This window comes from Epinephelus moara, chromosome 2 (assembly GCF_006386435.1).
Source record: "Epinephelus moara isolate mb chromosome 2, YSFRI_EMoa_1.0, whole genome shotgun sequence".
Classification (NCBI taxonomy): domain Eukaryota; kingdom Metazoa; phylum Chordata; class Actinopteri; order Perciformes; family Serranidae; genus Epinephelus; species Epinephelus moara.
The window spans coordinates 25,961,706-25,973,956 of record NC_065507.1 but is presented as its reverse complement, the minus strand read 5'-3'; the positions used below and the strand labels follow the sequence as shown (position 1 = coordinate 25,973,956).

At 38.9% G+C, this 12,251-nt stretch overlaps 1 protein-coding gene across 1 annotated transcript; it reads left to right on the top strand.

Annotated features, from left to right (window-relative positions):
* The first annotated feature begins 1,386 nt into the window (after nt 1-1,386).
* jam3a (junctional adhesion molecule 3a) lies at nt 1,387-11,412 on the top strand. The gene is made up of 9 exons (XM_050074385.1): nt 1,387-1,553; nt 6,477-6,548; nt 6,628-6,741; nt 6,951-7,103; nt 8,768-8,970; nt 9,518-9,617; nt 9,872-10,001; nt 10,103-10,154; nt 10,269-11,412. The coding sequence occupies exons 1-9, from the start codon at nt 1,505-1,507 to the stop codon at nt 10,302-10,304; spliced, it is 909 nt and encodes a 302-aa protein (XP_049930342.1). The 5' UTR covers nt 1,387-1,504; the 3' UTR covers nt 10,305-11,412.
* The last annotated feature ends 839 nt before the right edge of the window (nt 11,413-12,251 follow it).

Sequence of the window (12,251 nt, the reverse complement as noted above, 5' to 3'; positions counted from 1 at the left end):
CTTTTGAAAAAATGTAAAATAAACGTGAGATTCGCTATTCAGTTGCATTTTTATCCTACAATATCCTACATAAGCAAATTAACATGTTAACTGTGATTTTTCATATCACAGTGTATGGGAATGCAGGGCACAACCTAACACGGGGGAAATTGTAACATGGACTTTTTATGTGGTCACACAGGGTCGATTCTTTCATGCTTCCGGCCAGTTGACCACAATACCACCACACAGTGACCTGCAAAATTCCACAGAGATTGGATGTATTTCAGCAGAATTCAGTGACAAAGAGTGTTTTCATCCAATTTAAGTAAATTTCTTTGTCATACTTGTTTTTTCATTACTGAGCTGTGTATATAAGTCACCGAATCCAACCAGATATCATCTTAATAATCTAAAACATGGCACCATTTGAGCAATGTAACCAACTCTCAGCAAGTGTTAGCTAGGCTTGATAAAATGTCCACACAGCAGGGTTAGTTGTAGCTAAGCCTCCTAAGGTTGCATTCTCTATTTTTGCACTTCAAACTTATGTTCAGTTTGAACTGATGTCCTTAATTAAATAAGATATACTTTGTATAATTAATTTGTCAGGTATCTTATTGATACACAGTTACACAGTCTTGTCAATATTCATACATTTAAAACTCATATTTTGACATGTAGGTCTAGTTTACCCATTCCATGTACATCTATCAGTCCAACCATTGACTATCCATGATAGACTAAGGATACCTATCCTTCCCCTGATGTAGATGGAGACCTTTAGTATATAGATAGTATTGTATTGAATCAATTGTGTTAAACAGACTTTTCCAGCAAGTGTTACAGCTACACCCTCTGCCTGTTACAATTAACCCCACCCATGGGGTACGTTGTAACATTTCACTTCCACCATTTCTCAGTGAAATTGTAGAGGAAAGGTAAGTTCTTGAAAAAATAATAACTTGATTTGTAGCAGAGATGTGCATGCTGTTAGAACAAAACAAAAAATAATCTCAAACAGTTTTAATAACATTCAGCTCAAACTAAAATGTGTTGTACCCCGCTCTCCCCGGTATACCCTGCAACTCTATTATACATTTAAGAAAACATTATATTACATTTCATTTCTGCCAATGTATCACCCTGAATCATACGCACTTGACAGTACAGTGCTTGAGTAAGTGTACTTATTTTCCACAGCTGAAAATATAGCATGAAGTGGAAATACTCAAGACAGTACAAGTACCTCAAAATACAGTACTTGGGTAAATAAACCACTGGGTATCAGTACTTTTACCTAAGTATCTGAATACTTTCTCCATCACTGGTCTTTGGAGGAGGAGTGCATATCTGGCACCACCTACCGCCTGTCAGGCAGCGTTGAGGGCTGCCACCCCCTCAGCGCTTGTAGCTATGGAAACTCGTCGATGGCAACATCCACCAGTCTGTTCTGCCCCCATCCTCATACCTCTCAGAGGTGCTGAGTGTGTGCTACTGTAACCGATAACTGAGGCGCTGCAAGATGGCGATCCCGCGACTCATCGCCTGTGTTGTCCTGTACACCAGCCTAGGTAAGTTACTCTTCCTCTCCCACGGTGCTGTTGTACACACGACGCTGCGCTAAACGAGGTGCCGTTACAGTTTAAAATCACAGCTGTGTAACGGAGCTCACAATGCTAACGGTTACCAGACGTTAGCTTGACAGAAACAGACTGTGAATTGTCAGGAAAGCATAATGGTTTTGTATTGTATTGTTTTATTTAGGAAATTGTATTGTCATTGAGGTGTTTGACCGTGTAACGTTACGTTGCTGTTGTACGAGTCAAACCTGAAAAATGACGTAGTTGTAGGAGCATCCTTTACGTTTTCATATGTTAACGTTACCGTTTGCTAACCATGGTGTTAGCGTTACAAGGCTTTATTTCCTTATTGTAGAAACATGTAACCAAGCTTCGACAATATTTCGTTTGCTTATTTGTCATGGCGAGTAATTGTGAGGAAATTTCCAGAATGAAAACAAAGCAAAACGTTACTTATGGCGAAGGCAACCACATGGTGACATAAGGGGACTTTCATGCCAGCCACAATTTATGAGGAGTACCTGAAATACATATAGCCTGAAAGATTTAAAATACCATGCATTTATTGTTCTGTATCTTTTATTGCACATGCATTATTAAAATCCAGTGTTCAAATGCATCCCTCTACCCAGCATGAATCCCATCCAAGTGTGTGAGTGTGTGTGTATTGACCTTTACTGGTCACATGCTGATTGATGATGGTGTGTGTGTGGTGTTATTAGTGGGCAGAAAATGAAGAGTTGGAGATGACATGCCTCATCTTCCTCCCTGGCCAACAACAACAACAGCTGGAGCTTTTGGAGCTGATCAATGCAGCCGATGCTGGGTGCTATGTTGCATCCACCCACCCCGGGTGTGTGTGAGGTCACCCTGCTGCCGGGTGAACATCGGCAGGGGAGTGGGTTATTTCCAAATGGCAGACGGCATCTGTAATAGTGTTGAACTTTTGACTGAGCTCTGCAAGTGTGAAACAAATGACTAAGCGTCTGACAGGAGGAGCTGTGATTATTATGTTCTTGACAGTGTGTTTTTGTTCTGAAAGTTAGTGGGAAAATGCAGCTCGCTACCGTAGTGGTGGCAGAGATGATTTGAATTTTTAGATTAATGTTAATAGTCTGAAATACTGCCCTCCAGTTTTAGACTGCCTTTAGGTTTAGATGATGAATATTAATCCGTTTTAATGCTGTTTAATTCATGCTTCGTATAACTTACACACATTGGTGCATAAATTTAAATGGTTTTGTTTAAAGTAAGATGAAATTAATGAATATCTTAATCCCTTAACATCCAGTTTCCTCAATTTGGATGGGAAAATCATGTTATTCCACACCCACAATATCACATGTACTTCATAAGCTGTCTCTCAATTGAAGTTATATGATACTTAAACTAGGGCTACAACTAACGCTTATTTTCTTGATTGATAGATTCATTTTTCTGTCCATAAAATGTCAGAAAATAGGGGAAAATATCTGTCACAGTTTCCCAGAGAGCAACAGTCCAAAACACAAAGATATTCAGTTTAAAATCATACTTAAAAAAGCAATAAATCTTTAAATTTGATGTAGGATCCTGCAATGAAGGGACTGTTTTTTGCCACCAGTGTCATTCGTGTAGCCTATGACAGCTTTAGAAAACACAATACACTTCAACAGCATCTTTCATGCATTTCCCTCAAGTTCTTAGGACAACATGATCGTCTCATGCTGATTTACAGGACTGATTTGTTATTACACAGTCACTTCAGTATGCTGTGAATCCCAGCGGTCCTTGGTCCCTATACCTCTCCATGTTACTTGCCACTAACTCTATCTTGCCTTCAGCATATTTGCAGCGACTCCACTGGAATGTCTGGGAAGAAAGCTTTTTATAGATGCACTGGTTCAATGATATTTTTTTGTTTGCTTCAGGGATGGGGATGAATAGTTGTTCTCATATTTAGTGCGTAAGAGGATTGCAGAATGTGGCCATTTAAGAGCGCATTTCTCTCAGAACCTACTTTGTCTATGCATTACAAAAACACAGGGATTAAAAATGAGCCTGTGTTTGCTTTCCAGCAAGCGCCGGGATTATTTTTGTATTTGGAAAATATTGTCTTCTCTTTAGCCTACATTGTGTCACCGGGGGACCGAGCATTGTTGTGGGAATGCTTTCATTCTAAGCTTGTATTAGTAATTAGCAACACATTGTCATGTTAATTGACTGTGCTTATACTTTCCCACGGCCTAGTTTTTGTTAAAGAATCATGTCAAAACTGTGCCTGGTTGCGCAGTTGGTTACTCTACTGAGCATGCACCATACTCCATCTTCTCAGTTATCATTTCTGTGAATAATAAGGAGAGAGACTGTGTTTATGGAGCCTTTTGTGGTTTGTTTATTTTGTCAAAGAGAGGATGGGGGAGGGTGACATGCAACAGAGGTCATCCCCAAGGAGCTTTTATCAGTTTTGCAGCTCTACAACAGCACATGGACTTCAGCTAACTTAATTAGTGAAATAATTTCCTGGAAACTTAGTTAACACATTAACCACAGCTGTGTTGTAATCCCTGACATGATGAGTTTGTTGTGTTTTTGTCATGTGATACTTGTGCAGTGTGGTCGTAGCTGATTCTATCAGTTGTGTAAAGTGGTGTCGCCTTCATTTCGTCCCCCCTTTGTTGTTCATGTAAACTTGCACTATGAGAAAAGCTGTTGCCTCTGTCGTAGATTCAGCCCGCAACTCTTGACTCTGTCTCACATATGCCAAGGGAGCGCTTGTTGGATGAGCTCTCCCTGTGTCTCCCGGGATGTCCAGTCACAGCTGGGCTAAAAATAGCGTCTTGATGTACAGGGTGGGAAAGTCAGCAACAGAGACGGAAGCTGAGACCTGGGAGTCAGATCTCATCAGTGTCCGCAGCTGTGCTTATATGACTGGATACTTTGACAGGACCCACGTTTTCATCACTTTCGGGCCGATCGTCGGCTATATGCTAGCTTGCTACAGTAGCTGTACATCTCAGGGTCACTCGTGTGGTAATGAGGCTGCTTTGAATAAATAGATAGTCAGAGTGCACGGCGCCTCGGGCAAACAGAAGGGGATGTCTCGCAGTATTCAAGGCTTGCTCAGATAATTATTGTTATCTAATTTCAGCCTTCATTTGGAATCCTTCACATTGCCCCCACTGGGAGTGATAATGCCTTCATTACTCAGCATGGGTGCTGTTAGTCGCATGTGTACCCAGCAATTATTGCATTTGGAAGTGGCATAGACACAATAGGTTGAATGTAGGGTATCGGTGGAAGGTGGGAACATGCTTATTTATCCTCAGCATTTAAAATCAGACACATAGTGGAATTAGCCTAAGTGTACATTCAAAATAGTAATTTTCACATTTTCTTAATTTGCCATTGCACACCCCTCAATACTCACGCACTTCCTGCTTAAATTGGCGTTCTGCTGCCCGAAGTTTGACCAGACTTGTGATTTATACCCCTTGCCATTAAAATCTGACATTTGCAAAATAACACTGATTGCTTAAAGGAGTGCGCTCAAGCAAGGAACTTCTAAAATAAGTAAATCTCATGTGTTGTTTGTGCCGGGGGGGAACAAGACGGCTGATTAAATATGCTTCACATTTAAGCACATTCCCACTGTCAAGTTATTTTTGTGCTTCTGATTTGTTTTGTTAAGGGATTTCGATAAATTATTTATTCTCCAAAGCTCGGTGTAAATTAGTGTCAAAATTTAGCGAGGAAGCTCTTCCACTTAACCTGAAAAAATGAAAATAAAATAAAACAGATATCTTGTAATTGTTTTACAGTGTTTGCTCTAATGGGTGACACACCGTTGACCAGTTCAAGCTATTCCTCAGAGGCACGTTGACACCCAGACATTAGTCAGATCTCGTGAATTAGCAATGCAAATGCTCACATTCAAACGTCAGATTTGTTTTTGACAGATAAGACAACCACGTCCACTTTGTGTCTGAAAGCATCGTCTCTATTTTTATTTCTTCTGGCACTTTCCCTTTCTACTTCTCAGTTTGGGAATACTCAATTAAAGAACTTGTTACCCACGTGTATGTGCAGCATGTCAAGTTATGCTGAGCTAAAATAACTAAACTGAAATGAAGTCATCATAAATAATTAGGAAATCTTAGTTTATAAATGACTGCACCACAGTCCCTTCTTGTTTAAGGAGCTTTTTGCTGTCAGACTCTGTTTTCAGTAGGCGAACAGAAACAAATGTAAGACTGGGGTAAGGTGATTTTTTACTTTGGCCTTAAAAAACTCCTCAGTTGCCTCGTCTGCATGCTTATGACTATTGTCCTGCTGCATTGTTCTAAAACTGGAGGGACTGTGCATAAAAGTCCTCCCACACTGGCTCTCCAGGGTGTGTCAAACAAAAAGCTGAAAAGCTGAAAGTCAGCACTTTAACTTCAGACAGGGTTTGATTTAAAATGCAGTGCACAGGGGTAAAGCCAAACAGTATAAAACAAACATTTTTACAGCAGTGATGTAACATTTAGAACTTACTCTCTCGTTCGATGTTTCATCATTAGCCAAATTATTATCCAATTAACCACTATAAATGACCCAAATCAAATACTGTCAGAATATTTCTCCTCAGCAGTAAGTTTATGCCCAGAGCCTATACTGTGCAGCACACGTTCATTAAAAATGCACGTGAAAGCTTGCACATTTTGGCCCCAGGTGTTAATCTTCTTCAACAGAAATGTGAAGTGATTAATAAGAAACGTTTACCCTGAATCAGATCCCAAGGCTCTCTGAGAGGTTCTATATTTATCACTCTAATCCACTGTTTATTAGGCAACATGCCCAGTTGATAATGTCTGCTAATGAAAATGCTTGTGTGTGCCATCAGGGTTACTCAGCGTTTAGTGTCTTCCTTCTCTTTTTTTTTTTTTTTCTCAGGTCACATCCCATCATCACTCGGGGTAATCCTCCGAACCACGGACAAGATTGTGTGGGCAAATGAGTTTGAGCGTGAGTTGCTGGAAAATCACTCTAACCTATTTAGCTAAAGTAGCTTTTCTTTTCCTGATGCATTCTGTTTCCCCCACAGCCATTGAACTGACCTGTTTAATAGAGTCCATCTCAACAAACAACCCGAGGATTGAATGGAAAAAGATTAAGAACGGTGTCCCCAGTTATGTGTACTTTCAAAACAAGATAGCAGGTAAACGGCTTGCACACTCTTTATTTTTTTTGAAAACCCCATCAACCAGTAGGCCACAGCATTTCAAAGTAATGTGTGAGGACTCAAAGCTCAGCTGAATGAATGCTACCTTGAAAGAACTTGGCATTGAATTCTGTTTTTCTGAACTGTGAAGTCACGCTGTGTATGTGAATGAGCAATTGTAAAGTGTTTTTTTCCTCTCTTAAAAGGGGACTTGGAGCACAGAGCTCAGCTCAGAGAGCCAGCCAACATCCTGATCTTCAACACCACCCGGTCAGACACTGCAGAGTACCGCTGCGAGGTGGCCGCCATCGATGATCAAAGGGACTTTGATGAGATACTTATTAGTCTTGCAGTCAGAGGTATGGTGGTACCACATCAGAGTGGTCCGTGATTGAAGATTTACAGCACTCTTGTGGGTTAACAGATGAACAGAAAATTATAGTATATGTCAGCATATATTAAAGGATTATCAATTAATTTTACATTTATAGTAGAGTTTAGAATTCAATATAAAATCTTGTTGTGTCCATACAGTTAATTTAAATACAGTTAATACTTCAGCATGGCTCTCACCCTCTCCACAACGCTCTGGTCGAACTGAGGAGCACCTTCAGCCAGAGACTGATTGCTCCTAAATGCACCACTGAGCGCCACAGGAAGTCATTCTTACCTGTGGCCATTAAACTGTACAACTCCTCCCTCTGATTATCGGACTCATTTGGCTATTTATAAAACAAATCACACAATATAATTACTCATTCTTATTTCATTTATAATGCTACAACCATTTCATTGTATATTGTATATATTTCAGATTGTCTACTTTACTGTTCTTATTATTTATTTTACTTTATTGCCTACTTTAATATTTTATTTTATGTTAATGTCTACTTTAATATTTATTTTATTTTATTTTATTTTAATGTCTACTTTAATATTTATTTTACTTATTTCATTGTCTATTTTAGTATTTTATTTATATCTTCATCTTTATCTCTTGTTTCCATTCATGCTGTATTTCTATTTCTACTTTGCACGGAGCATTGGAACAAAAACAATTTCCCCCCGGGGATTAATAAAGTATTCTGAATCTGAATCTGAATCTGAATCTGAATTTAAGTCTCTCAAGTCACCTAAATAACCATTAGATTAATCAAATACAGCCGCAAGCGGTGGTCCTGGGGTTCAAGCCAGTATGGACTTTTTAGAGGTTGAAAGCTGCAAAGGATCAAGACCTTTGACAGCTTATTACACCTGCATTTAAGATAACCCACAGGTTTTATGACAATTGGACAGATTCTCATTCTTTTACGTCCAATATCTGCCGGGTCATGCCCTTCTCCTGCAATGCTGTCACCCTCTATTAGTCAATTGCAGTAACATTTTGGGGACATGCTTCAATAGGTTACTTAAAAATATCTACTGAGTTTGATGATGTTTGGACAATCTGTCTTTGATTTATGGCCAAATATTGCGCAAGGCCAGGAGGGAAGTGGTGGTGCCCCTTGAGAGATTTCAAAATAAGTTTTCACATGTGGTTCAACATTGTTATGACACATATCTGGCGAAGTATGCGATTGGACAAACAATTTCTGATTGGATTAGTGATGCCATGCCTCTTTTCTTATATATGTGTCGCCACCTAGTGGTCAGTTTGAATGAACTGTTCAGGGTATGTTAGGGTTCTTAATTTGGACATGTCCTGCACGTTTTTTGATGATTGTTGCATTGGTTGTGGGGTTAGGTCTATTTATGTGCTGAGTCATGCCCCTTTTACAGTTCATCAGTCATTATTCATGGTCAAGTGGCCATTGTAGAGCACATTGAGCTGGACTTGTGTGTCAAATTTCAAGTCAGTAAGACTCACGGTGTGAGGAGCATAGCCTTTACAAAATTGAATTTTTGGACCTTGGTGTAATTTATCATGTGAAAGTTAGAGTTTCAGCCCGTCACGCTTGAACCCCTAATGACAAAAGCTGTTAGTGATTGCAATAGATTGAGGTGTGTCTGTGCCTGTGTGCAGTGAAACCTGTTGTGCCACGGTGCAGCGTGCCAGAGGCGGTCACAGTTGGAACATCAACCGAGCTGCGATGTCTGGAGAACGAGGGCTTCCCTGCTCCTCAGTACCGCTGGTTCCACAACAACGAGGAACTTCCTCAGGACCCCAAAAACAGCCCCAAGTTGGCCAACTCTACCTACACCATCAACCCTGACACTGGAGGCCTGGTGAGAAAGACGGGTTGTGACTTGTGTACTTCATCATCTGCACAACCTGTCACTAAAAGCAGGGCAACAAGCACTATTAACTATTAGAATATTATAAGAAATCAACCTCTCTCTCTCTCAGTCATATGTTGAAGAGGTAGCTGGTTGTTCTGTTTGTGGACGGCACTCTGTAGCATCAAGGATGCTTAATTACAGCTTATCTAATGCAAATGTGAAACAGCTTAATCTGAATAAAACCTTTACCATCAGATGACTAATAGCAGGATTAATCCATGCGTGTAAAGATAGCCAGAGAGGAAGCTCAACCTAAAACTGGCGTATGAAAGAAGGATGATGTTGCATTCAAAGCCAAGGTGATGTGTTCACAGGCATAACAACCATGCCATTTAACACATTTCCGTATCAAAGATAGTTACAACAAAATTTGAGACAGTCAGCTTTTAGAAACTGTCATGAGGTTTTATTCACAGCCAAACATCCTTAGCGTTTTGCTGAAAATGCAGCTGTCTGTCATTGCTCTGAGAAATCTCTAAAAATGTCTCCTCAGAAATTTCGAAGAGTGAGGAAGGAGGACGCAGGGGAGTACTACTGCCAGGCGAAGAATGATGCCGGACATGCACAGTGTCCCTCTCAAATGATGGAAGTCTGTGAGTGTCTAAACGTCTGAGTCACTATTTTCTATCCGTCCCAAGATATCAGAGTTTTTTCTAAAGCTGTCTTATGTAATCAGCTACTAGAAAAAAATTGTTTCATAATGCTTTTAAGTTTTCTACCAGCAAATATTTGACATCTTTACATGATAGCTGGCTATTAATCAACCGAACCATTAATCAAGTGATGATCTCAGCACCATGATTGATAACATAATAATCAGGCTACCTAACTGTGCGTCCTGTTGCAGATGACGTCGACATCCTGGGGATTTTCCTGAAGTCGTTTGGTGCCGTGACTGTTTTCTTCTGTTTGGCTGCATCCATTTGTCACTCCTTTAAACGTGGATGCTTCTACAAGAAAGGTCACAATGAAAATAAGTGAGTATAATTCTGAAGAAGGAAACAGGCAGTGAGTTATTCTGTCTTGAATTCTACACTAACTAATATTTTATTGGGTACTTTTAATGTATTTATTTCAGCTACAACTGGCCAGCACAGAACGATGGTGTCGAATATGGTGATGCAGATGAGGTAAGCTCAATCTGCAGAGCACACACAGCATTTATTCCATGTCTTACTATGAACAAATTAAGTTTTTAAGGAGCAGTTCTGCATGCCAATTTGATAATTCCTGTTTTGTCACAGGGCCACTTTCGCCACAAGTCCTCCTTCATCATCTGACAGCTGCGACGGAGGACCGGATGGAACCGAGACAAACACAAACTGTCGAGGTTAACTTGCTACAATGACGCTCCAGATGGTAAAGTTTGAGGTGTAACATGGCACATTATTCTCTGATGCACATCAAAATCAAATCAACCGACTTGCCAAAGTAATTTTAATATCATTTTGTGGCACTGTTTAATATTTTTTATAACATTGTAGCATTTTTTTATTTTTCTCTCTATCAGTATTAATTTCCGTTTAAAACACTGTTTTTTTTACTCCTTATTTCTGTTATTTCAACTGATTTGCCGTCATATTTTTATTATACAATGAAACCATTTCAGAGCTGTGGAATTTGATATTTGGCCCACGATGCTGGAAGCTACATTCCTTCACAGTTTTTTGGACAAATCCTCTTTTATAACTGTTAAACTTTTTACTGAGTACACTGCAGTTGTTTTACAAAAACTCCTTTACATTATCTTTATTCACAAGATAACCACGTTCTGATTTTGTTTCACACGGGGAAGAGTTGAAACTTGTTTTTGTATATACTGTAGTTATACAGGCAATAAGCAGCAGACTGTAAAAGGCTGATGAGCTCAGATTCATAAGGCACAATTTATCAGCCTTTCTTATATTCACAGATGATACCAAGTATGTACGAGTACAGAGTAATCCCTGAGTTTGAATATCATATATCCCACTATGCTGCAAAGTCAATATGTACTATAAAGGTGGTGAAGTATGATTTTTAGAGTGCTGTTTCTGTGTATAAGTGACCTTCTGTGCTTTTCTAATTATTTTACGAGTATTGGACATATTGTCCAGTTTCGACTCAGTATTTAATGTACATAAATACATACATTTTTTGATCTTTTGATTTTCATACATAGCACTCCATACCTTATTGTAAATACTGCAATAAAACTGTTTGTTGGAAATAAATTTACAGTATTTACTGTTCAGTGTGTATCTGCAGTGTTGAGCCTGTCATTTCGAACATTAGTGTCAATGATTTGTGTAACAACTCAGGAACTGTTGTAAAATGTCCACTGTTCATTTGATATTAATGCTATATGTTCATGTTATTTTGTTACTATTAAATACGTTTGAACTGTAATTGTTGTGGAGACTCAAATGTTTCATGTGGTTCATTATGGGAGTGTATTGTAAGACTGGTTTAGAGAAAGTATTAGAAAGTAATCCTACAGCGGCAAGAGACAAGAAAAATCTGTGAGAAAGTAACTTTGCTAAACTGGTTATTGACCATAAATGTCTTTAATAGGCTGTTTCAAAATTAATTTCTTGGCAGCTGTGTTGTCTTGAATATGACATTTTAAACACTTTAATTCACACAGTAATTATAGCTTCAAGTATTTTATTATTACCATATGTCTTACTGTGTGGTGGAAGAGGTATTCAGATACTTTACTCAAGAAAAAGTAGCTATACCAAAATGTAAAAATATTCCATCACAAGTAAAAGTATAGTGATCATATTTTTATATGTATGTAGAGTAAAAAGTACAATAGTTCCCTCTGAATTGAAGAGTTGAGTTGAAGAGAAGTAGAGCTGAAGTAAAAGTAGAAAAAAATTGATATACCTGTAAAGTAATTGACTTAAAGGTCCAGTGTGTAGGATTTAGGGGCATGTATTGGCAATGATACCATAATAGTCATAACTATGTTTTCATCAATGTAGCATAGAATCACCTGAAAATAAAAATTGTGTTTTCATTACTTTAGAATGAAGCGTGTATAATTACAAACAGAGTGGGTCCTTTTGCCTCTTCCACACACCAGTGGTCATCCACAACCAAACCATCGCACAGGTCGATCATATAAATATATTGGTGTCTTTGTTGACAACTCACTAACCTCAAACACAAATGTTGATAATCTCTGTAGCAGAATACAACAACGGCTGCATTAAGTCATCTGAGAGTTCATGGTGGATACA